Source organism: Anomaloglossus baeobatrachus, chromosome 5, assembly GCF_048569485.1.
Source record: "Anomaloglossus baeobatrachus isolate aAnoBae1 chromosome 5, aAnoBae1.hap1, whole genome shotgun sequence".
Lineage (NCBI taxonomy): Eukaryota > Metazoa > Chordata > Amphibia > Anura > Aromobatidae > Anomaloglossus > Anomaloglossus baeobatrachus.
In genome coordinates, this window is record NC_134357.1 from 449,389,450 (window position 1) to 449,414,865 (window position 25,416).

At 47.9% G+C, this 25,416-nt stretch overlaps 1 protein-coding gene across 1 annotated transcript; it reads left to right on the plus strand.

Annotated features, from left to right (window-relative positions):
* Positions 1 to 10,341: 10,341 nt before the first annotated feature.
* Positions 10,342 to 25,050, plus strand: LOC142310300 (actin-binding Rho-activating protein-like). Its single transcript, XM_075347813.1, has 2 exons — positions 10,342 to 10,667; positions 23,853 to 25,050. Exons 1-2 carry the CDS (start codon positions 10,536 to 10,538, stop codon positions 24,306 to 24,308), a joined length of 588 nt encoding a protein of 195 aa, XP_075203928.1. The 5' UTR covers positions 10,342 to 10,535; the 3' UTR covers positions 24,309 to 25,050.
* The last annotated feature ends 366 nt before the right edge of the window (positions 25,051 to 25,416 follow it).

The following is a 25,416-nucleotide window of genomic DNA, read 5'->3' on the forward strand; positions in this document are numbered from 1 at the left end:
GTGGTCTGAACAGAGTCTGACAACACAATGCCCACAGGTGTGTGCAAAGCCCGCCATAACATTAGGCTTTGTTTACACTGCATCTTTTATTGCGGTTTTGGTGCGTTTTTGGGGTCACAAAGATGCACCTAAATACATGTATTTCCTTCCCCCAGCAAAGTCTATGAGATTTCTATTTTGTTGTCCACACTGTGCATCTTTTCTTGGCTGCATCTTGGCTGCGTTTTTGAAGATGCAGCATGTAAATTATTTTTGCGTTTTTCTAGCATTTTTGAGCCCTCTCAGTCAATAGATTTAACTTAAAAATATGCTGGACAAAATACAGTAAAAATGCGTCAAAAACACATGCGTTTTTTGATGCGTTTTTGCCACAGGTTCGTTTTTTGGGGCCAAAAACGCTGTATCTTTGTGGTTAGCAAAGATGCACTGTGTGAACATAGCCTTACACAAATAATAAAAAAGCGAGACTGGAATTTGCCAAAATGCATACTTACAAGCCACAAAGCTGGTGGGAGAACGTCCTTTGAAAAGATGAGACAAAACTGGAGCTTTTTGGCAAAGTCACATCATTACTATTTTCACAGACAAAAATGAAGCAAATAAAATAACATTGTAACTACTGTGAAACATGGAGGAGGCTCGGTTATGTTTTTGAGCTGCATTTGGTGTAGCGCCCCTGAAGCCATCAGGAGCTACAAGGAACTGCATCCTGTCAAAGATGCAGAGCCTACCCCCAGGGACCTGGAAGACCAGTGAAAGTAATACCAAAACACATATATAAATACCTGATTTTCCCTTTCCCAAAGACTGGAGACAGACTAGGGTTGGACCCAATGAATGGCCACCTAGGGGTGGAGCCGATCCAGTCCACTAAACGACAACTAGGGAAGAGGGGTCAGACAGTCAGTAAGTGAAAGTGAAATGAGACGGACGTAACCGTACTGACGGGAGTGTTTAACAGTCACCTGTCAGGCGTAGGCATGTGGTTGCCGAAGGAGTATGGTGGAGTACTCTCAGAACCATAGCACCGACGGCGTACAGAGGCCTAGGTCAGGCAAATGTTCCTGGCAGACCTGATAAAATCTGCACAGGGAGGGGACCATGCAAGACCTCACTGACCGTAAAGTCCGGGGGCACCAGCAGTGACGGGAGAACCAGGGACTGGAACGGAACATTGACCCTACAGGGTTCTAACTGCCCGCCTTACGGACTAAAGACTGAAAGACTATAGGAGGGAACCCCCAGATGCTCCAAGCCATGGGGACCCACCAAATAGAGACAGGTGCAGGGGAAAGAAGCCACCAGGACACTGCACCTACACTGGGGACTAAGGGGAACCAGTGGTGAGGACCACCCTTCTTCGGGTTGCCAGCCATAACAACGCTGTGAGTAAAGAAACCAGTTACACTGCAATCCCTTGTGTGGCCTACCTTTTCTCCGCGCCTAACTCCATCACCTACCCCCTGGGGCCCAGCCCTACTTGCGGAGGGCCCAACATCCAGGCAGCCATTATCATCAGCCCCAGCGGTGAGAGACTGTGCAGCGACGGCCCCATCTCCATAGCTGTAACCCGCAAGTGGCGTCACGACAAAACCTTTATTACTATTACCCTGTATATAACCCCTTTCAAGCAACCCCCAGAGTCACGGAACTGGGCAATGGCCCCCCAGTGAACTGTCTCCATAAATATACGGCCCAGGACCGAATACCCCAAAGCCCTGGGGCGTATCACTGGCACAGGGTCTCTTGAATCTACAGTTAGGTCCAGAAATATTTGGACAGTGACACAAGTTTTGTTATTTTAGCTGTTTACAAAAACATGTTCAGAAATACAATTATATATATAATATGGGCTGAAAGTGCACACTCCCAGCTGCAATATGAGAGTTTTCACATCCAAATTGGAGAAAGGGTTTAGGAATCATAGCTCTGTAATGCATAGCCTCCTCTTTTTCAAGGGACCAAAAGTAATTGGACAAGGGACTCTAAGGGCTGCAATTAACTCTGTAGGTGTCTCCCTCGTTAACCTGTAATCAATGAAGTAGTTAAAAGGTATGGGGTTGATTACAGGTGTGTGGTTTTGCATTTGGAAGCTGTTGCTGTGACCAGACAACATGTGGTCTAAGGAACTCTCAATTGAGGTGAACCAGAACATCCTGAGGCTGAAAAAAAAGAAAAAAATCCATCAGAGAGATAGCAGACATGCTTGGAGTAGCAAAATCAACAGTCGGGTACATTCTGAGAAAAAAGGAATTGACTGGTGAGCTTGGGAACTCAAAAAGGCCTGGGCGTCCACGGATGACAACAGTGGTGGATGATCGCCGCATACTTTCTTTCGTGAAGAAGAACCCGTTCACAACATCAACTGAAGTCCAGAACACTCTCAGTGAAGTAGGTGTATCTGTCTCTAAGTCAACAGTAAAGAGAAGACTCCATGAAAGTAAATACAAAGGGTTCACATCTAGATGCAAACCATTCATCAATTCCAAAAATAGACAGGCCAGAGTTAAATTTGCTGAAAAACACCTCATGAAGCCAGCTCAGTTCTGGAAAAGTATTCTATGGACAGATGAGACAAAGATCAACCTGTACCAGAATAATGGGAAGAAAAAAGTTTGGAGAAGAAAGGGAACAGCACATGATCCAAGGCACACCACATCCTCTGTAAAACATGGTGGAGGCAACGTGATGGCATGGGCATGCAGGGCTTTCAAATGGCACTGGGTCACTTGTGTTTATTGATGACATAACAGCAGACAAGAGTAGCCGGATGAATTCTGAAGTGTACCGGGATATACTTTCAGCCCAGATTCAGCCAAATGCCGCAAAGTTGATCGGACGGCGCTTCATAGTACAGATGGACAATGACCCCAAGCATACAGCCAAAGCTACCCAGGAGTTCATGAGTGCAAAAAAGTGGAACATTCTGCAATGGCCAAGTCAATCACCAGATCTTAACCCAATGGAGCATGCATTTCACTTTCTCAAATCCAGACTTAAGACGGAAAGACCCACAAACAAGCAAGACCTGAAGGCTGCGGCTGTAAAGGCCTGGCAAAGCATTAAGAAGGAGGAAACCCAGCGTTTGGTGATGTCCATGGGTTCCAGACATAAGGCAGTGATTGCCTCCAAAGGATTCGCAACAAAATATTGAAAATAAAAATATTTTGTTTGAGTTTGGTTTATTTGTCCAATTACTTTTGACCTCCTAAAATGTGGAGTGTTTGTAAAGAAATGTGTACAATTCCTACAATTTCTATCAGATATTTTTGTTCAAACCTTCAAATTAAACGTTACAATCTGCACTTGAATTCTGTTGTAGAGGTTTCATTTCAAATCCAATGTGGTGGCATGCAGAGCCCAACTCGCGAAAATTGTGTCACTGTCCAAATATTTCTGGACCTAACTGTATACTGCATACAATGAAATCCCAATGCTATTGAGGCATTCTGGAGTGAACTGTGCTCCCAGTGTCAGAAAGCTCGGTCTGAGTCACAAGTTATAGGCCCTCCAACAGGCTAATGACCCAAAACAAAGCTAAAATCACCAAAGAATGGCTAAGAACAAAGCATTAGACTATTCTGAAGTGGCTTCTATGAGTCCTGATCTAAACTCTGATCTTATTGAATATTTGACTGAAGAAGACACTTTCACACTTGAGGAACCTGGAGCAGTTTGCTCACACGGAGTTGGCCAGAATGTGGACTGTGATTACCTAAAAAAATGAACACCCCTAATTTACCTCCTAAGGCCATGTGCACATGCTGTGTTTTTTTATGCGTTTTTCTGCGAGAGGGTGGCCATTCAGGACGAGAGAGAGACGGATCCGTCACACTTGTAGATGGATCCGTCGTACGACGGATGTAACGTGAGGCCATCCAACGCAACCCGTCGCTCATACAAATCAAAGAGAAAAAGAAAAAAGGATACATCGCTGGATCCGTTTTTTTCACATTTAGACGGATTGTGACTGATGGCAAAAAACATATGAAAGGGACCTAAGAACGTACCAACGGATCTGTCCATGTCTGTATGTAGTGATAGATGACTGAACACCCTTTGTCAGGTTTAATATTTAGAAGAGGACAGTGCAAGGACTTATTAGTGAAGATGAAGCTTAGCTGTATCGGGGTTGTGCGTCCAGGGCACTGACCCATAAAGGAGAGGGGGGGGGGGCGGCTGTGGTGACAGGACGGCACATTGCCCCCAGTATTGTGCTCAGCATCTGCTCAGATCCAGGGGACCGGCCGGCTTTCTGCTTTGCATTTTCTGGACAGCAGCTGCTATGTATAATTGGAGGAGGGGCAGATGCGCTAATCATAGAGCATCGGCAACACGTGCGCCCAACACTAATAATGCACAGACGGGATCCCCCCTGGGGGGTTTCATCATCCCAGTCTTCTCCAGACCCACACCCCATTAAACTTGGAAATGAAATTCTCCTTCCATAAAAGTTAATTATCTCGGTGTCTGAGGCGTCGCAGGTTCATCTCCTGACTCCTAATTTGTGTCATGTTAAACCCTTATAGGACATAAGACTGGACTGAATCCAGGAGGCACAGGTATAGGGGGAGGGGGCATTTAAATTCCACCCTCCAGTCATTCATAGACCTGCAAATAACCAATCTCTAAAGACAAAATATGAGGTGCCAGTAATTGTACATATCTGTAATGAAACGTGAATTATGAGACAGAACTGGAAGACAAACCTCATCTTCTGATGTACAACAATCATCCTGGAGGAACACAGCAAAGTGACCAAATTCAGCTGATCACTTGTGTGAATGTGTCCAGTGTCAGAGGCCAAAGACACCTGATCAATAAACACGGGAATTGATTAAGTAGAATTATCTTTTAAGCCTATGATCACTACTGCACAGATTACATAAAGAATCAATCTACATAAACAGCTGAGTCATACTGTAAATCAATTATATTTCTTGTCCAGTTACATGCTGTATTATACTCCAGAGCTGCACTCACTATTCTGCTGCTGGAGTCACTGTGTACATATACACGACGTTATCTAGTATGATCCTGTGTTACATACTGTATTAAACTCCAGAGCAGCACTCTCTATTCTGCTGGATAAGTCACTGTGTACATACACTAGATTACTTATCCTGTACTGATCCATATTATCCTGTATTATACTTCAGAGCTGCAATCAGAATTCTGCTAGTGAAGTCACTGTGTACCCACATTACTTATCCTGAGTTACATCCTGTATTATACTCCAGAGCAACACTCTTTAACCTGCTGTAGAAGTTACATTACTTATCCTTTACTGATCCTGAGTTACAGCCTATATTCTACTCAAGAGCTACACTCAGTATTCTGCTGGTGCAGTCACTGTGTATATACATTACATTGCTTATCCTGTACTGATCCTGAGTTACATCCTGTTTTATACTCCAGAGCTGCACTTGCTATTCTGCTGGTGCAGTCACTGTGTAAAGACATTACATTACTTATCTAGTACTGATCTTGTGTTACATCCTGTATTGTACTCCAGACCAGCACTTTCTATTCTGCTGGATAAGTCACCATGTGCATACGCTACTTATCCTGTACTGATCCATATGATCTATTATCTTGTATTATACCTCAGAGCTGCACTCACTATTCTGCTGGTGGAGTCACTGTGTAAATACATTACATCACTTATCCTGTACTGATTCTGTGTTAAGCTGGTGTCACACATAACGACGACGACAACGACGTCGCTGCTACGTCACCATTTTCTGTGACGTTGCAGCGACGTCCCGTCGCTGTCGCTGTGTGTGACATCCAGCAACGACCTGGCCCCTGCTGTGAGGTCGCCGGTCGTTGCTGAATGTCCAGCTTCATTTTTTGGTCGTCACTCTCCTGCTGTGACACACACATCGCTGTGTGTGACAGCGAGAGAGCGACGAAATGAAGCGATCAGGAGCCGGCACTGGCAGCTGCGGTAAGCTGTAACCAGCGTAAACATCGGGTAACCAAGGGAAGACCTTTCCCTGGTTACCCGATGTTTACGCTGGTTACCAGCCTCCGCTCTCGCTGCCAGTGCCGGCTCCTGCACTGTGACATGTGGCTGCAGTATGCATCGGGTAATTAACCCGATGTATACTGTAGCAAGGAGAGCAAGGAGCCAGCGCTAAGCAGTGCGCGCGGCTCCTTGCTCTCTGCACTGTGACATGTAGCTGCAGCACACATCGGGTTAATTAACCCGATGTGTGCTGCAAGAGAGCAAGGAGCCAGCGCTAAGCGCGGCTCCCTGCTCTCTGAACTGTGACATGTAGCTGCAGCACACATCGGGTTAATTAACCCGATGTGTGCTGCAGGAGAGCAAGGAGCCAGCGCTAAGCGCGGCTCCCTGCTCTCTGAACATGTAGCACAGCGACCTTATGATCGCTGCTTCTGCTGTGTTTGACAGCTAAGCAGCGATCATAACAGCGACTTACAAGGTCGCTGTTACGTCACCGAAAATGGTGACGTAACAGCGACGTCGCTGTCGTTTAGTGTGACACCAGCTTTAGATCCTGTATTATACTCCAGAGCAGCACTCTCTGTTCTAATGCAGTCACTGTGTATATACATTACATTACTTATCCTGTACTGATCCTGAGTTACATCCTGTATTATACTCCAGAGCAGCACTCTCTATTCTGCTCTAGGATTAATTGTGTACATACAGTACATTACTTATTCTGTACGGATCCTGAGTTACATCATGTATTATACTCCAGAGCAGCACTCACTATTCTGCTGGAATTCTGTTGGACTTACCAATCATGTACTCACCCCACTCGACAATACATTGATCAAAGAGATCCTTTGGTTTTTATTAGGAACCAGCATGAGGTAGAAGAGTCAATCTATTATTGGAGAGATATTTAATCAAGTACACCATTATAGGAATGATAAAATAAAGAAATACTGATGGGAAACTTGGGAGTTACCTTTTCGTGTACAGTATAAATATTTTGATACGTCATTTGTGCTGTTTTATTCCATATAAACTCGTAAGAAGGTTGTAGTACCACATTTTGGCCAGCAGGGAGCACAAATACTAATTAATGTCACAGTTATGCATCATAGCAATACAGCACCACCTAGTGGTAAATCTTATCAGGTTGCTACAAACAGAGGAAGCAAAGAAATGTGTTCGTGGAATACCATAGATCATGCCCTAACAGAAATGTGCCCCGTTTGCCCAATAGTGATCAGATCAGACAGATGTGATTTCATGGATTGTTACTTCCTTCAGGATGCTGTAATCAGACCCATTTTTTTCTTGGTCAATTTTCATACCTTCTACCTCCCAAACAGCCACAAAATATATTTTATGCCGTAACGTCTTGCAAAAAAGGTTAAAAAATTAGGACCTTTTTTGACTATTTGCAAAAATGATGAACTGATTGCACCAATTTGATGATTCTGATGCAAATATGTCAATGAATACCACAAGACAGAATAAAAGTGACTTAAAAAAAATTGTAAATGATCAATGGAGTCCAAAAATAAAGAGACTTTATGGCTTTCGAAAAATTAATTAACCGCATTTGATATTTTGAAGAATCTGGGGCAAAAACAGCAACGAATGTTACAAGACACAAACAGAAAAGTGAGTTAAAGGGACCCTGTCAGGTGCAATATGCAGTGAGAACCACGAGCAGTTCTGGGTGCATATTGCTAATCCCTGCCTAACCGTCCCTGTATACACTAGAATAGATAAAGAGATCTTTAGGAAAAGTATTTCTAAAGATCTTTTAGTGTATGCTAATGAGCGAGGGGACTAGTCCCCTGGGCGTTGCTTCCCTTTCTAGTTGCCCCCATTAGCACGTAAGCACGTCCCTGTGGGCGTGCTATCATGCTAATGAATGTGCAGCTTCGGAGGATGATCTGTCACCTCTCCGCTGCCATCTCCGCCTGACGCTGGATTTTGGCTCAATGCGCATGACCCCGGAGTTTCTCATGCGCACTATGAAGCCGGGTGTACGCGTCCTGGCTTCAAACTAAAGTATGCCCATGACCGAAACTCTGGTGTCCAAAATCCAGCGTCGGACGCAATGTCGGTGGAGAGGTGAGTGAGATCATCCTGTGATACTGCGTATTGATTAGCATGTTAGCACGCCCACAGGGGCCCACAGGGACGTACTAACATGCTAATGGAGCCAACTACGGTAGCAAGGGAAGCAATGCCCTTGAGACTAGTCCCTGCGCTCATTAGCATATGATAAACGATCTTTAGAAATACTTGTTCTAAAGATCTCTTTATCCATGCTACTAGATACAGGGACGGTTAGACAGGGAATAGTAATATATACTCAGAACTGCTCATGGTTCTGTGTGCATATTGGACCTGACAGGTTCCCTTTAAATACCCTGTAAATGATGAGTTTAGAACTGTGATTTTATGAAGTCTGGGGGATTCTTTGACAACATGATCCGGTAGCTCCAGAACTGCCGGAAATGGCGTCTAAGGTGCTAATTTTACCTTAGAGAAGATCATGAGAATTGCTGGCTGACCTAGAGAGAAATCTGCACAGTAGCAGAACATGAAGTTCTCCGCTTGATACTTTTTGAGCATAGATCTACTTTCAGAAGTTTGTTCTGTAGGCTAGACCGGCTTAAAAGTTAATTAGAGAAGTATCTGAGACAAGACGTTCAGTCTCTATATATAACTGGGGCAGTAAACGTGTCAGACAGTGATGGAGGCGCACAGACTGAGCAGGTGCAAGGCTGCCGGCAGAGCTTTCAGGAACATGCGGGTATCAGGTGAAGGACGCTTTCCTGTCTGTTACAGATATGGATGCAGATTTAACATTTTCTATGAATGAGCAGCCAACATTGACTAATATCACAACTGAAGGAAGCGCTTTATAAAAAGTACCTAAGAAAAGACAGGAAGACTGGGAAATAATGCTGTCAATGATATAGTTTAATTATGTTCCCTATGCACAGCAGAGTAATATAATGACTATAATACTGCCCTTTATATACAAGAATATAACTACTACAATACAGCCCCTATAGACAAGATTATAAATTTAATACTGACCCCTTATGTACAAGATTATACCCACTATAATACTGGTAATAAAAGAGAAACAACTGATCAGCTCACCCTTCCACAGTTGTAGCATACGAGTCTTGCCATGTAGCAGAGTCCATATGGTACTAAACTGTAGAAAAAGGATCCAGCCCTGACAATTCCCATAAATGCTCAAACTTTAATAAAATGCTTCGACATGGCCAAAAATTCAAATGGTCATAGTGAATAGAAAAATTTTAATCAAACCCGTTTCGGTGCTTACATCTTATTCATTTACAGTCATTGTCATTGTCAAAGAATAAGGTGTAACCACTGAAACGGGTTTGATTATATTTTTTGCATTTTTTTTCACTATGACCATTTGAATTTTTTGCCATGTCGAAGCACTTTATTAAAGTTTGAGCATCTATGGGAATTATCAGAGCTGGATCCTTTTTTTACACTACTATAATACTGACCCCTATGTACAGTAATATAACTACTATAATACTGCCCTTTATATACAAGAATATAACTACTATAATACTGCCCTTTATATACAAGAATATAACTACTATAATACTGCCTCTACATACAGGAATATAACACCTATAATGCTGCTCCTATGTGCAAGAATAGAACTACTAAAATACTACCTCTACATACAAGAATATAACTGTAATGCTGCTCCTATGTACAAGAATATAACTACTATAATACTGCCCCCTATGTATAAGAATATAACTACTGGAATGCTGCTCTTATGTACAAGAATATAACTACTATAATACTGCCCCTATGTACAATAATATAACTACTATAATACTGCCCTTATGTACAATAATATAACTGCTATAATACTGTCTCTACATAGAAGAATATAACTACTATAATATTGCCTCTACATAGAAGAATATAACTACTATACTACTGCCTCTACATACAAGAATATAACTACTATAATACTGCTCTTACTGTATGTACAAGAATATAACTACTATAATACCACCAATATTTCTAACAACATACGTAACTATCACAATATTGCAGACACAATGTCAGCTAGAGTAGTTGAGGCTAGCCTTTCTTGCTCATTCATCTGTGTTGCATGCTATTCAGTGCAGGATATCTTAGTGATGGATTTCCATTAACAGCTCATGCATTCCTCATTAATTATACAGAGAACACATGATCAGGAAGATGTAAGACTTTAGCGCCTCTGTGAAGTAAAGCTTCTCCTCGTGTCCCATCTGTTACTGAGTAAGTTTAGAATGACAGAACACAGGATGCTTCTCATTCCACAGGGATCACTATTCATCTATAAAGAGCTGCTGCCATGGCCGTACTCTGTAGAGCAGTCGCCTATAGGTAGGACATAAGAGGTGGCACTATATGGTCATACCTCAGATCTACAGAGGACACAGCCAGAATACTGTAACCCATCCATCAGTGTAGTACTCTGTTTCACACTCTTTTATGACTGACCAGCTCATTAGAGCTCTCTGAACCCCTGGAGATGAGTTTGGTTGGACTCAAAATTGAAGACTCTACAACTATGGATAAAAAGGTTATAGAGTCCGACAGTAATGACGATACCAGAAGGCAAAGATCTGAAGTTGAAGAACGGAGAAAGGCAGTTCTGTCCAAGGTAAGAAGTTTTGACTTTAAATGCAAAGTACACATGTGGACCCCATTTGGGGGTAATGGTCATCGATATTTTCAGATTACAATGAGACATTGGCCTTGTCTAACACAACTTAGCTTGATGGCCCCATTTTGACATTTTACAGGAGTCCCTCTCCTACCTTTTGTAGGTACAGTAGCCTCAGAAACCAGAGTTCAGGTGCAGCGGCGCCCCCTTTAGCATGGACGACTGCTTTTGTTTCACACCCTGTCTTGAGAGAATATGTTCTGATATTTAGAAGGTTCCTAAAAATATTGGGTACTGGCGAAGCTTTCTATTTGAAATGGGTTTGTGAAATATCCCCAACTCATGCATAAATATAAATCGAGGACTACCCTGACATGTTCCTATCAACTGCCCATAATGTCTAATTATTTAAAAGTAGATTATTACACAGATTAATATAATTTGTATTTCTTCTATGTAATTTTTCTCCTTTCTATGCCCAGAACTGAACTGATTATTCCAGATGATGGCGCTCTAATGCTGTGCAAAGAAGCAGTATTATGTCCCTGTCCCACATGTCCAAGCCTCTTAATACATGACAGTATCTTACTAGCTTAGAAGTCAGTTGTCACAATGTTACTTCGGGATAGCAAGGGACAGGGGACTCCTATGCTGTCCCTTATGCTAGGGAACCCTAGGCTATCCCTCTCCTCTGGATTACCATTACTCCTAATAGTGGAGACGCCAGAGTCCCGTGCCTTTTTATACTCCTGAGGAATACTACTCTAATACCTTCCTCCCCCGAGTAAGGAACGGGGCAGGAGAGAGACGATAAACAGATAAGGACAGACAAGGAAAAAAACAAAACTTTGACACACTGCACATACACAGGACTAGACAAAGTGAGACTCGGGATATAAACAAGAGCAGGAAGGTAGCAACAAAAAGATATAATGGTTAACTACACAACCACAAACAGGAACAAGTATCACACCAGATAGTCTGCATCACCACACCTCCCCAGACCAACTAAGAAAAACTATAGCTGGCATAGGTGGAAGGATCCAGCCAGCATATATAGGAGGGGAGCAGATGTTATTGGCTTCCCCACAGCAGGTGATCAAAGGAACCTAACAAGCAGACTAGCAGTGATTAAATCCTGCTAGTCTGTCTCTGAATTAGCACTCAGTAGGTCACAGATTTTTCTCATTCATTAGAATGGGTGAAATCTGCAGAAAAAATGCTGAAAGAATTGACATACCTCAGATGTAAATCTGCACTAAATGCAATGCGAAAATACCCAACGTGTGTGTAGCGCCTCACGTGGCAGGTGTTTTAACGTACACGTTGCCGGGCTGGGGATGCAGATCTTCTGCAATGTCACGGGGTGGCCTGGCCTGGTTCCGTTACCCCGAGGCATATAGGAGGTGAGGAAAGGCGGTGGACGGGAGTCAGGATGGAGGATGGTGGTGGTAGTGACAGTTAGCAAAGTCTTTTATGATCGTGACGCCATCTGTGGTACACGGCCAGGGATGGGCCGCCGCTGCGGGTGCTGCTGTCCGGGGCTGATGGTGAGGGTCGCAGCTGGGATGGTGTCGCTCCCCACAGGCGGTGCGGGATTATCCCTGGAGGATGATGGAGGACGGACGGGGGTAGTGGTAGTCCCCGTTGGCGCCGCAGCATTGGGCGATGGCACCAGTAAAGGAGAGGCACAAACAGGGGCAGCGGTTCCAATTCTTTTACTCACAAGTAGTTCAGGCGCTACCCCAGAGTACCGATCTCCGCCACGATGGGCTCCAGCTGATCCCAGATAGTCGGCCGTCACCGCCAATGAACGTGACAGTCTTTTAGTGAAGTGTCCCTCGGTTGCTATCCTGAACCCGAGCCAAGCCTGCTCCAAGGCCCACGACGAGAGAGAAACACTAACTCCAGTTGTCAGTGCTAGGTGTTATCCCAAGCTGTGCCCGGGAAGGTTCTGCTGTAACTGTGTTGGTTGCGCCTAGTTCTATCCCATGTGGTGCCCGCTCCCAGCGGTTGTCCTAGCGACTGGGGAAAGTCCCATGCTTCGTGATGGCTGGCTACCCTGTCTGCCTTAGTACAACCCCCTGTGGGAAGAGCACCTTACTGTTGTTTGTGTGTCTTTTGTGAAGGCACCGGCAGTCAACCCCCTCCTGACCCAGGATAGATATTAGCCCAGAAAAGTGGTGTAATACCCTGTGGCACCTGAAGCCGAGGGGCACCACATGTGCATGAGACTTCAGGACTCGTCTTCACTTTACTGGTACAACGAAACCCTTAGGGTTTTGTGACAAGTCTGCACTAAAAATTGTACAAAAACTGGAGCACAAATGCAAAATGTGCACAGCCTTAAAACATTTGTTTCCCTATTATCAAGCTGTGTAAACGGGCTCTCAATCACCAGAAGAACGAGCAATAAGTCCTTTTCTTGAGTGAAATGATTTTTACTTCTTGCATAAAAATGATTGTACTCTATGTGTACGGCCCCTCGGGCTCGGCTGCGGCCGCTGAGCCGCTCGGATCCGTGCTCGTACGGTGGGTGGTGGCTCGAGCTCCTCACGAACCCGGGGGTCACGTTGCTCTGCAAGGGGGTTGGCGCTACATGCAGGGACTTGACTGGAAGTTCCACGGCTGGGGCCGCGGTGGTTTGGTTTGGGATGTAAGTTCGTGACGCCACCCACGGGTTGTGGTGAATAGATGGACACCACCGCTGCCATTAACTAGGCCTCCCGGGGACGGTGTTGCGCAGCTTGGTGTTGACCCCTCCGTGGGTAGGGGAGTGATGGTCCCGGGGGCCTGGGGGAGGTGCGGAAGCGTGGGAGCGGGTGCGGGCGTATGCTGGTGCAGTGCGCGGCCCGAAGGCACTGGTGTACTCACTATGACACAATACACTGGAGTCTCTGGTAAACCAAACGGGATGATGAATGGGGCCCGCAGCCGTCTGCAGCTTCTCCCTAAACGGGTTGGTGGTTTCCGCCTTTCTCCTGCACCTTGCTATATGAATGTTTGACTCCTATGCCTAAGCAACGGTAGTCCGCTCCCTGGCTGGCTGATTGTCGGAAGAGCCCTGTTTGCCCGCAGACGCTGGCCCTTTGGGTCTCTATGCCTTGGCGGTGGCTTTACCCTGTATGTTTGGGCTGTTGTCTTCTAACGGGTCTTGTGTGGGTCCTTAAGTCCAGTCCTCAATCAGTTGATTTGACTCGGCCCTGTCAGTTCGGGGCTTTGTACTGGGTCTGAGTACCCCTCCTGGTGCTCCGGTTTCCAATCGGCTCCTCGGTTCGGTACCGGCGGGCCACCACCCGACCCCAGTCCCTACGGTTCCACCGGCTGTAATCCCAGCTCCTGCAGGCGGCCACCACCGTCTGCCTCCTTGCCAAAGGTGACTGGGCTCCAACCCAGCCACCTGATTAGACTGTTGGCAGGCCTGGTCTGCCCTTGAACTCAACCTCCCTCCTTCACTGTCAAGGCTACTCTCCACACCGCTCTAGAACTTGTGTCTTTTTCCCACCTCCAGTCCTGTGAACTCCTCGGTGGGCTCCGCCCCCTGGTGTGGATATCAAACCTGGAGGGTGGTGACAAGGGTTTCTTAGTTGGCTGCTGTCACCTACTCGGGGAGGGGGGTGTTTGTGTGTGTGACTACCTGGGATGACCTGACTAGTCCAGGCGTCACATATGCTCACAGTACGATCGTATTATCGATGTTTCTGTGCACATGGAAATGTGGTTGTCATGTCTAAACAGGCTATTAAAGGCTATTTTTTGTGCTACATTTAATTAGAAAATAAAATTGGTCATTTTTTTCAATATCCCAATTTTTATAAAAATAATAATTAGAAATGTAGCAATTTTCATACTGGCCACTGGGGCTATTTTAGACTCTAACCTCCTGTTGTATCAGGAAATTGACATGTTTGTTAGCTGCAATGATCAGAGTCTGACCTTATCTCTTGCAAAGAAGCATCTAATGAGCGTGTGCAAAGGTCATTGTGAAGGGAAGGGGGAGCAGTGATATCGCCTGATGTGATTGGTGGAGCCAGTGTGATCAACTATATATTGTGGTGTAAAGACCCTTTTACACACTGAGACTTTCTAGCGATCCCATCAGCGATCCCTAGTGGGATCACTGGAAAGTCTCTGGTGAGCTGTCAAACAGGCAGATCTGGCCATCGACGCAGCAGCAATACGGACCTGCAGAACGACCTCGCTGGTCGTTGGGGACGTGCCACAGCAGCTATTTCAAAGGGAACGCTGGTTTCTAAGTCGCTAACAATATCGTTGTAATAGTGTCAAACACACCGATGCATGCTGCGCAGCGGGAAATAAAGGACCAAAAAATGTTCCTGAAATATTTGTAGCAATCAGTGACCTCACAGCAGGGGCCAGGTCGCTGATGCGTGCCACACACTGCAATGTCGCTGAGGAGGTCGCTATTTCGTCACAAAACCGGTGACGTTACAGCGATATCGCCAGCGGTGTTGCGGTGTGTAAAGGGGTCTTTAGCTGTCATTGTTTTCCTGACTCTGATGATAAGGAAGCTGCAGTAAACTCTTCTGGTATTATCAGCTGTATACTGAAGTGTTACCTGTCATTGTATTCCTGCCTCTGATGATAATAAATCTGCTGTAAACTCTTCAGATGTAATCAGCTGTATATAGAGGTGTTACCTGTCATTGTATTCCAGCCTCTGATGATAGGGAATCTGCTGTAAACTAAAAGGAGAGAAAGTAGGAGTTTGAAATAGTCCTACTGGCCAGTGTGAAAACCGCACGATTACTAATTGGAAATAAAAAAAAGAAATTGCCAAATATATAAAACAAAGATGTAAATAATGTCATTTTCTGATGATACATTCCTTCCATGTAGTCAGTCGCAGTATACTTAGTGATACTGTGGGTAGGCCAATCTAAAAGGATCATGACCCCTGACTGGAGAACAAAGCATCATCTGACAAAAACCAGTACTACGGTAGATGAGTAATATTGAAGCCCATTTTCCCAGAACACCATCCTGTGACCGCTCCAGTGTATAAATACGCACGACTAATTTAGATACATTTTGGATGTACCCAACACTCTTTCTAAATGTCACCTTTTTGTGGCTAATTGTCTTTTGGCATTGACTCGCCCACCCCAGGGCTATGGGACACCCGGTGCCGGACTAGTCCGGTGGTAGTCAGTGGTGGCTGGGCCCGGCTCCGTGGCCCTGGTGGGTGTCAGTTGAATATGTGGCGGATGACTTTAAGTTTGTATTCGTGACGCCACCTGTGGTCTGCGGCTATTAAGCCGCCGCTGCTGTGTGAGGCCACCGGGATGATGTTATAGCAGCAATGGTGGTACTGCTCCCCACAGGTGGAGCAATGCCCGGGGCACAGTTGGTGCTTGTGGAAGTCTATGGTGCTGTGTGACTAACACGGTGCAGGGCCGACAAGCAATGAAAGAAACAGGCACAAACAGTAGTCTCTTTACCTTCTCCTCTTTTACTCGGCAGAAACTTAGTCCAGGGAGACCGTCACAGATGGTAAAGATGATCCGGCCGGCCTGGAAGTGCCTGGGGTGATCTTTGGCCAGTTGAGTATGAGGCCTACTCCTTAATCTTTCTCTGCTGTTTTAGGACACTGCACTTTAGGTTTGCAATTGCCCTCTTGCTGCTGGGACTTGTTGTTCGTCCCCTTTTCTGTGTGGTAGACTGCGCAGGCCCTCTCTGGTGCTTCTCTGCTGGAGCCCACACCAGGCCCTTGGGATGCAGTTGTACCTTCAGATTGCTTCTGGGACAGGGGGCTTGCAGCTCTCCTGCCCTCCGGATTCAGCTACCAGGGATGGATTTTATGCCCTGGCAACTACAGACTCCGATGTCCGAGTCTCTGCTGTGCCTCTCTGCTCCCCTTGCTTCACTGGGCCAAGCTATCCAAGCTCTAGGCCCCAGTTTCACAAGGCAGCACTACCCTGCGTCTGCACTCTTTCACTCCTGTCTCCAGACTAACTACCACTTCCTCCTTCCAGCCAGACTTAAGGAATGCTCCCTGAAGTTCCAGGTTCAGAGCTCCCCCTGCTGGCCGGAGGGAGAACTGTGTTGAGTGTTAACTTACTGGCCAATAGATCTCCCAATTACCTCCAGGCTCAGCATTAACCCTTTTGGGAGGGCAATGCTGTTGTGGCGACCAGGTCCTGGGGCGCCACACTCCCCCTTAGTTAAATTCAGTACTCCCGGACTGTAGAAACAAACATGACATGTTAGAACATTTCATCCCATTATGGGAGGCGCAAATACTTTAACGTTACAACCTTAAACATTACTATAAGAGTCCAGTGTGGCTCCCTGCCGGGTGTCCATTACACTGCTCCATGGGGGACCCGCCGCGTTCAAACCCCCAACGTAGGCTCTGGGCGTGCGTCAGAGCATTGATGACCCCACTCTATGCACGCCGGACAGGTTTTTCTTCAGGGGTGTTGAGCACACTGGTGCTAACTATGAACAATTTAGGTGTTGGCCACCCATAGTCCAGTGGCCCAATTGTCCATTTTCGCAATCAAAGAAAAAGAAAACATTTTGTACACAACATGACAGACATTTTGCATAACTTTTTACATTCTAATAAGTACTCTTTCCCTTATACAGTTGACTCCCTATACCTTAGAGGGGGTTGTCCCCGAGTGCTGCGCTGGGACCTACGTAGCTCTGGTGTTTGCCCCTGACTACGTGGTGCGTCTTCTATCTCAGCACTACAGGTGGGCCTAACCCCCATAGGTAAGCGTGATGGTTGCCTTTGTGATCTAAGAGTCGCCAAGGGTATGACAGGTTCACCACTGACAGGGGGTTGATCCTCCTGTTCCACTGCTGGCGTGTCATCTCGTGCTGGAGCGGACGATTCTTTAGGTGGATCCGGAACCTTTTCCGTTTCTGGCTCGACCAACTGCGGAAACGTCAAAACTGGTACCACTATGGCATTGTTTATTCGGGTCCAAGTTTTGGGGAACTTTCCAAGGATGGTTTGAATCATCTCCCCTTCTTTCTCTTGACTTTGGGGACTTCCTTGTACTCCTTCCATTTCTCTTTGGATTCTGCACCGTTCAGGGCACGCTTTCAGGCGGTCTCGGGAAATTGCTTGATAGGTCTTGCCTTCATCTTTGCTTATGAGGCATACCTTACTATTGTCAAAGTTGGAGGGGATAATGGTGTAGGGCTCGCTTTCCCACTGATTATCCAATTTATGCGCCTTCCGCTTCTTCTTGAGGACTTGTTCTCCAGGTGCTAAGGGAGTTGCTGGGGCTGTTTGATTGTAATGCTGTTCTTGTCTCGTTCTTGCTTGAGACAGGCTCCTCTCTACGCACTCCTGGACCTTACGGTACCGCTGCTGTCGTTCTGTATCCCAATCCTCTATTTCTTGAACCGCCTCAGGCGACACAGTCCCCATCTCAAAGTCTACAGGCAACTTGCCTGGTCTGGCTCGCATCAGGTAAGCGGGGCTGCAGTTGGTCGAATTCACTGGGATGTGGTTGTACAGGTCTACCAGATCTGGCAACTTTTCTGGCCATTGGTTCCTTTCCTCCAGCGGTAGGGTCTTCAGCATATCAATAACCACATGGTTCATTTTCTCGCACAGTCCATTGGTTTGGGGGTGGTACGGTGTGGTTCGGATTTTCTTACAACCGTACATGTTACAGAACTCTTGGAACACTTCAGCCTCGAATGCAGGACCCTGATCAGTCAGTACCCTTTCCGGATAGCCGTGAGGTCGGCAAAAGGATGCCTGGAACGCTCTAGCTGCTGTCCTGGCTGTCTGGTCCTTCACAGGCACTACTACCAGGAAACGAGAGTAATGGTCCACAATGGTGAGGGCGTACACATAGCCTGACCGGCTTGGTGTTAACTTCACGTGGTCCAGGGCCACCAACTCCAGGGGCTGCTTTGTGACAATTGGCTGCAAGGGAGACCTTTGGCTGGCATCGTCTTTCCGCCTCAGGTTACACGGGCCACAGTCTCGGCACCACTTCTCGATCATCTTTCTCATGTGCACCCAATAGAACCGATCACGGAGTAGGGCCTCCAACTTCTTCCACCCGAAGTGTCCTGCGTTATCATGATACGCTGCTAGGACCATTGGAGCATCTCTCTGCGGAACCACTATCTGCCAGACAAGTTCATTTGTTCGATAGTTGACATATCTCTTGCAGAGCTTGCCTTGGTAGGTGAACAGTCGTCCCCTCTCCTTCCACAGCTGCTGGGCTTCCTCTGGAGCGTCTGGGCCAAGATGGGTCTCAGCTTGCGCTAGCTTCTCTTTGACCAATCGCACGGCCGGGTCACCGTTCTGTGTTTCTTCCCAATTATGGTGGAGTAAGGGGTTGACCGAGACCCCGTGCTGGCTTGAGCGCTTCACTCCCACAGCATGCTCACACTGGGACACACCTTGGTGATGGAAAGCCGGTAACTCTATCTCTTCGAGTTCATCCATGTCTTCTCCAGACTCGGGCAAGTGAGGCATTCTGGACAGCGCATCAGCATTGTTATTCTTCTTGCCAGCCCGATACTTGATGGTAAAGTCAAAGTTAGACAGCCGGGCCATCCATCGCTGTTCCATCGCACCTAACTTGGCTGTTGCCAGGTGTGTCAACGGATTGTTGTCCGTGAAGATGGTGAACTTGGCCGATGCCAGATAGTGCTTGAAGCGTTCAGTCACTGCCCAAACAATAGCGAGGAACTCCAGCTTGAAGGAACTGTAGTTTTCTGGATTCCTTTCTGTGGGCCGAAGCTTCCTACTGGCGTACGCTATCACCCTCTCTCTGCCTCCCTGTACCTGGGACAGAACTGCTCCCAGTCCCACGTTGCTGGCGTCTGTATACAGTACAAACGGTTGGCTGTAGTCAGGGTAGGCCAGAATTTCTTCTCCCGTGAGAGCCCCTTTCAGCCGGACAAAGGATGTTTCCAGTTGGCTGCTCCATTCAAATGGAGGGCTCTGCTTCTTAGCCTGCTTTGGCTGGCCCACCAGGAGATCTTGAAGGGGCGCTGCTATCTTGGTGAAACCATCAATGAACCTTCGGTAGTAGCCCACCAGTCCAAGGAACTGCCGCACCTCCTTCACTGTGGTGGGTCTTGGCCAGTCCTTGATTACAGTGACTTTCTCCGGATCAGGTGCCACACCTTCTGCGCTGACCACATGACCCAGGTACTGTACCTTTGGCTTCAAGAGGTGACATTTGGACGGCTTGATCTTCAGGCCATATTTCGACAAGGATTCAAACACTTCTGCTAAGTGCTTCAGGTGGTCCTCATAAGTCTTGGAGTAGACTATGACGTCATCCAGGTACAACAGCACGGTTTCAAAGTTGTGGTGGCCCAAGCAGCACTCCATCAACCTTTGGAATGTCCCTGGGGCGTTGCAGAGCCCGAATGGCATACAATTGAACTCACAGAGGCCCATTGGTGTCGTGAATGCAGTCTTCTCCTTGTCCGCCTCTGCCACGGGAACCTGCCAATACCCACTGGTGAGATCCAAGGTGGAGAAATAGTTAGCTGACTTTAAGGCTGTTAGTGACTCCTCTATTCTGGGCAGTGGATAAGCATCTTTATGTGTAATGCGGTTAATTTGCCTGTAATCTACACACATTCTCATCGTACCATCTTTTTTCTTTACGAGCACTAGTGGAGCTGCCCAGGGGCTACAACTATCTCTGATAACCCCAGCCTCCTTCATTTCCCGTAACATTTCCTTGGCACACTGATACTGTGCGGGGGGTACAGGGCGGTATCTCTCTTTAATGGGATGATGATCACCCGTGGGGATTTGATGTTTAACCCCTTTCACCTGCCCAAAATCTAGGGGGTGTTTGCTGAAGACCCGCTCGTACTCCTGTACTACCCGGTAAACCCCATGCTTTTGGTGCGAGGGGGTGGAGTCGGTGCCTACATGTAATTTTTGGCACCAGTCTTCCGGCTGCCCCTTGGAGCCATTGTCTTCCGCCTGGTCGGACGGGATCAAGGGTTCCACTGCTTTAATGGTATTGTTGCTGACAGTGTACAGTTTTGCTACAGTGGCGTACCGGGGCAATTTGGCCTCCTCCTCCCCACAATTCAAGACACGGACGGGCACTCTCCCCTTGCGGACGTCCGCTACCCCTCTGGCTATCAGGACTCCAGGCCTACTGTCTGAATACACCGGTTCTACCAAGGCATGGTAATCCTGACCCTTGAGGCCTATTGCTGCCCGACACCATATCAACATTTCACTTCTTGGGGGTATTACAATGGGGAGGGGGTCACTTACCCTCACACTGCCAATTTCTCCTCCGGCCAGCTCTACCTGCTGCCTCCTCATCAGGGCTCTGATCTCCCTCTGTAGGACACGCTGCTGCCCGGAGCTGGCAGTTTCAGACGCCTGTTGCAACAAAATTATCACTTCGGCAATACAATTTTCTATCACATTTGTACCAATGGTTAGCAGTGGGTCAGATTCTTTGCGATCAATATCTACAATTATCATCCCCTGACATGGCAATTCCACCCGCCCCACTTTAATGGTTACTTCTTTGTACCCAATTTGAGGTAAGGGCTGACCATTACTGGCCACAATTGTTAAATCATCATCTGGGCCATAGTCAATGTCTGAATCAGCCCAATATCTTTTGTACAGTTTGTGGGGGATGGTTGTTACCTGGGACCCCGTATCCAGGAGGGCATTCAAAGGGATCCCATCCAGCACAATGGGAAGGACCGGTCGTCCTCCCACATACTTGCTGCGGCTGGGGTTTGAGCCGGGCTTCCTTACACCTGGGGGTTGGCTCCTGGCCCCAGGCTCAGCCCATTTAAAGGACAGCGTCGTGCAATGTGGCCCGCCTGGTTGCAGTGGCGGCAGATCGGTTGTCCTGTTGAATCATACCGGTCTGTGTCTCTGCCTCGGGTCGGCGGAATCCTCCTCTGTCGCATCCATGGGACGTCCTCTGGGCTGGAGGCCAACTCGATTTTTGCAGGCGAGGGGGTCATTTGTAGAGACTGCACGGTCTTGGCAAGGGCAGCCACAGTCTTGGTCAGCTCCTGGAACTGCTGTCTGAGCTCTGCAGTGGGATCCTTATCCAGGGACTGCGCCTCAGCCCCTGCAGTGGCTCGTGTTGCAGGCACCACCCCGGGGTACGTGATAGCAAGAGGCCGGAGGGGTACTGGGTCATTCGGTGTAGATTCTCTCAGTACCCTGATGGCCTGGTCCTTAAACTTGGCAAAGTCCAGAGCAGGGTTCTGCAGGACCAGGATACGCAGCTGGGTCCTGTGGGCATCTGACAGGAGCCCCTCTATGAACTGCTCAGTTAGGAGTTTGTCTTCTTCACGTACACTCTCTGGATCCACCTGTTTAACTGCTTTCAGGGCCTCCTGCAAGTTTAAGGCATAGTCCCTTATGCTGTCTGTGGCCCGCTGCTTGCACCCAAAGAATCTCATCTTTATCTCTGCTGCGGTGCGGGTGTCAAACGTACTCTTTAGCTTGGCCAGTATCTGGGCTGCTGTCCCTTTATCTGTATCAGGCCAGGACTTCGCTTCACGCTGGGCTGCGCCGGCTAGCTGTCCCATTACTATGCCCACCTTCTGGCTCTCAGTCAGCGGATACACCCGGAATAAGCTGTGCAGGCTTTCTCTGAAGTCACTCAAGGTATGGGACTCCCCGGAGTACTGCGGCAGCCATTCTGCTCCCGGTATGTACGGCATGGTGATCGGCATTACCGGCGCTACAGTGGGGGCCGGGGCGACGGTGACTGGGACTGCTTCGGCCGGTGCTGCGGCGCCTTGGGCGATGGCAGCCACCTGCTCTCCCTCTGAGTCGGACATCTTCCTCCCCCTTAGTGAACCTTACCAGGCTCCGTTCACTTTTCAAATTTCCTTCTGGGTCGCGCGGGGTTAACAGCGCTCTGCTCTGATGGCGCGCTCCCTTCGCGCTCTTTTTCAGGCACGCCCCCCTTCTTCCTGCGCTCGGCGAGGCTAATGGCGGCGGCGGTTTACAGACAGTACACAGTCTTTTAAGCACAATTCCTGCAGGCGCACAGTACCCGGTGTGACCGGGCACGAAATCCTGTTCGTGACGCCAAAAGTTGACTCGCCCACCCCAGGGCTATGGGACACCCGGTGCCGGACTAGTCCGGTGGTAGTCAGTGGTGGCTGGGCCCGGCTCCGTGGCCCTGGTGGGTGTCAGTTGAATATGTGGCGGATGACTTTAAGTTTGTATTCGTGACGCCACCTGTGGTCTGCGGCTATTAAGCCGCCGCTGCTGTGTGAGGCCACCGGGATGATGTTATAGCAGCAATGGTGGTACTGCTCCCCACAGGTGGAGCAATGCCCGGGGCACAGTTGGTGCTTGTGGAAGTCTATGGTGCTGTGTGACTAACACGGTGCAGGGCCGACAAGCAATGAAAGAAACAGGCACAAACAGTAGTCTCTTTACCTTCTCCTCTTTTACTCGGCAGAAACTTAGTCCAGGGAGACCGTCACAGATGGTAAAGATGATCCGGCCGGCCTGGAAGTGCCTGGGGTGATCTTTGGCCAGTTGAGTATGAGGCCTACTCCTTAATCTTTCTCTGCTGTTTTAGGACACTGCACTTTAGGTTTGCAATTGCCCTCTTGCTGCTGGGACTTGTTGTTCGTCCCCTTTTCTGTGTGGTAGACTGCGCAGGCCCTCTCTGGTGCTTCTCTGCTGGAGCCCACACCAGGCCCTTGGGATGCAGTTGTACCTTCAGATTGCTTCTGGGACAGGGGGCTTGCAGCTCTCCTGCCCTCCGGATTCAGCTACCAGGGATGGATTTTATGCCCTGGCAACTACAGACTCCGATGTCCGAGTCTCTGCTGTGCCTCTCTGCTCCCCTTGCTTCACTGGGCCAAGCTATCCAAGCTCTAGGCCCCAGTTTCACAAGGCAGCACTACCCTGCGTCTGCACTCTTTCACTCCTGTCTCCAGACTAACTACCACTTCCTCCTTCCAGCCAGACTTAAGGAATGCTCCCTGAAGTTCCAGGTTCAGAGCTCCCCCTGCTGGCCGGAGGGAGAACTGTGTTGAGTGTTAACTTACTGGCCAATAGATCTCCCAATTACCTCCAGGCTCAGTATTAACCCTTTTGGGAGGGCAATGCTGTTGTGGCGACCAGGTCCTGGGGCGCCACACTATCATGAACCTTGTTGTCTTTTCTGGACCTGAAATGTAAATCTTCTCTCTACACAGATAAAAATTATAACCATATCTGACCTGAGGAAGGAATGGCAGCTCCGCTCTGAGGAGCACGTGGAGAAGCAGAAGCTTAACCCATTCAGCGATGACTTTGACCACCAGCACGCCATGGACGTCCGTCTCCGCAAGGGGGAAAAAGGCTACGGGAGACCAGAGGAAGGTAGCAAGACGGAGCAAAGGGGCAAGAGGGCTCTTCAGCACGTCCACAAGGAGATTGATGAAATGTGCCTCGTCATACGGGACATGGGTGTTCGAGGCAGAGACGGCCGGATCAGGGTGACATTTGGGAGGTTGTTTGATAGATATGTGCGAATCTCGGATAAGGTGGTTGGGATCCTCCTGAGGGCTAGGAAGCATGGACGGCTGGACTTTGAAGGAGAAATGCTGTGGCAAGGAGTCCATGATAAAGTTATCATCACTCTACTGGAGCAGGACAAAGCATTGACTTGAAAAGTATTGAAAATCTATATGGACGTTTTTAATAAGAACATGGCTTTCATGTCTGTGATATTCACTAGTAATTTCATGACATTATAGGGGTACTCCGGATATAAGTGAGGGACAGAGCGTGACCCCTGTGACCTTTAGGTTTGTTTTCTGGAATGGTCTACATACATGTACGAGACTGAGCGGGATCATATTGCCCGCATCTATAGAAGGACATTCTATGGTATAAAGCTGATAAAGAGCAGAGGACCAGATCATACTGTAAGGATGTAAGTGTAAGGGGTGGGTAGACCCCTCACCAAGAAGCCTAGTTAACCCGGAAACGTTATTAATAAAAATGTCTTATATTGTATGTATGTATGTTGTTGTCAGGGTACCCCCTAGTGGCCGGGTGGGACGGCTGTCACCACAGTAGGGAGGAGGAGCCGGCAGGTTAGGAGGGAAGAAAGTGTGTGAGACAGGCAGTGAGCTCTGGGACAGAGAAGAGGAAGGAACAGCCAGGGGCAGAGTGTGGCAGCTGAAATACAAGGGAGCCGGAGAAGACAGGAGCGGGCGGAACCTCGTAGGGTGAAGCAGTCCGGTGTGGGTCCGGGCTGTGGGTAGCCAGAAGTGGGAGCCGGGCGAAGTGAAGTAGTCAGGCACGTCGCCCACTTGAGGGAACGCTATAGTAGACTCCCCCTCAGCTGAAGGAAGCGCCATAGCATTGTGCTTTATTACTGCCAAGTGTGAAGAACTGCGGAGAATAAAAGATGTTTGTTGTTTGCATTGATCCACGCCTGAAGAGTATTTGTGCGCCGGACAACACCTGCACCACCACACTCTGCCCCACAAAGGCACCTCCTGTCCCCCCAGTGACGGCGACGCCAGGGGTAAGCCTGTCAGCTAGGGCCACGACTACAAGGCCGGAGGCACCCCTGGCACACCGTTACATAAGGAAGCATGTGTTATACAGCCCCCTACCATACAGGGGCAGAATTGGGAGGGGGTGGAAGCTTAGCTGTCACTAGGCTCAGCTGACAGCTATTGTCCCTGACATATGTTTATTTCATCTGCTATCATTCCCCACCCATGTGGGGAAATTCTACGCCTTGTTCTGAGGATCAGCGGGGGT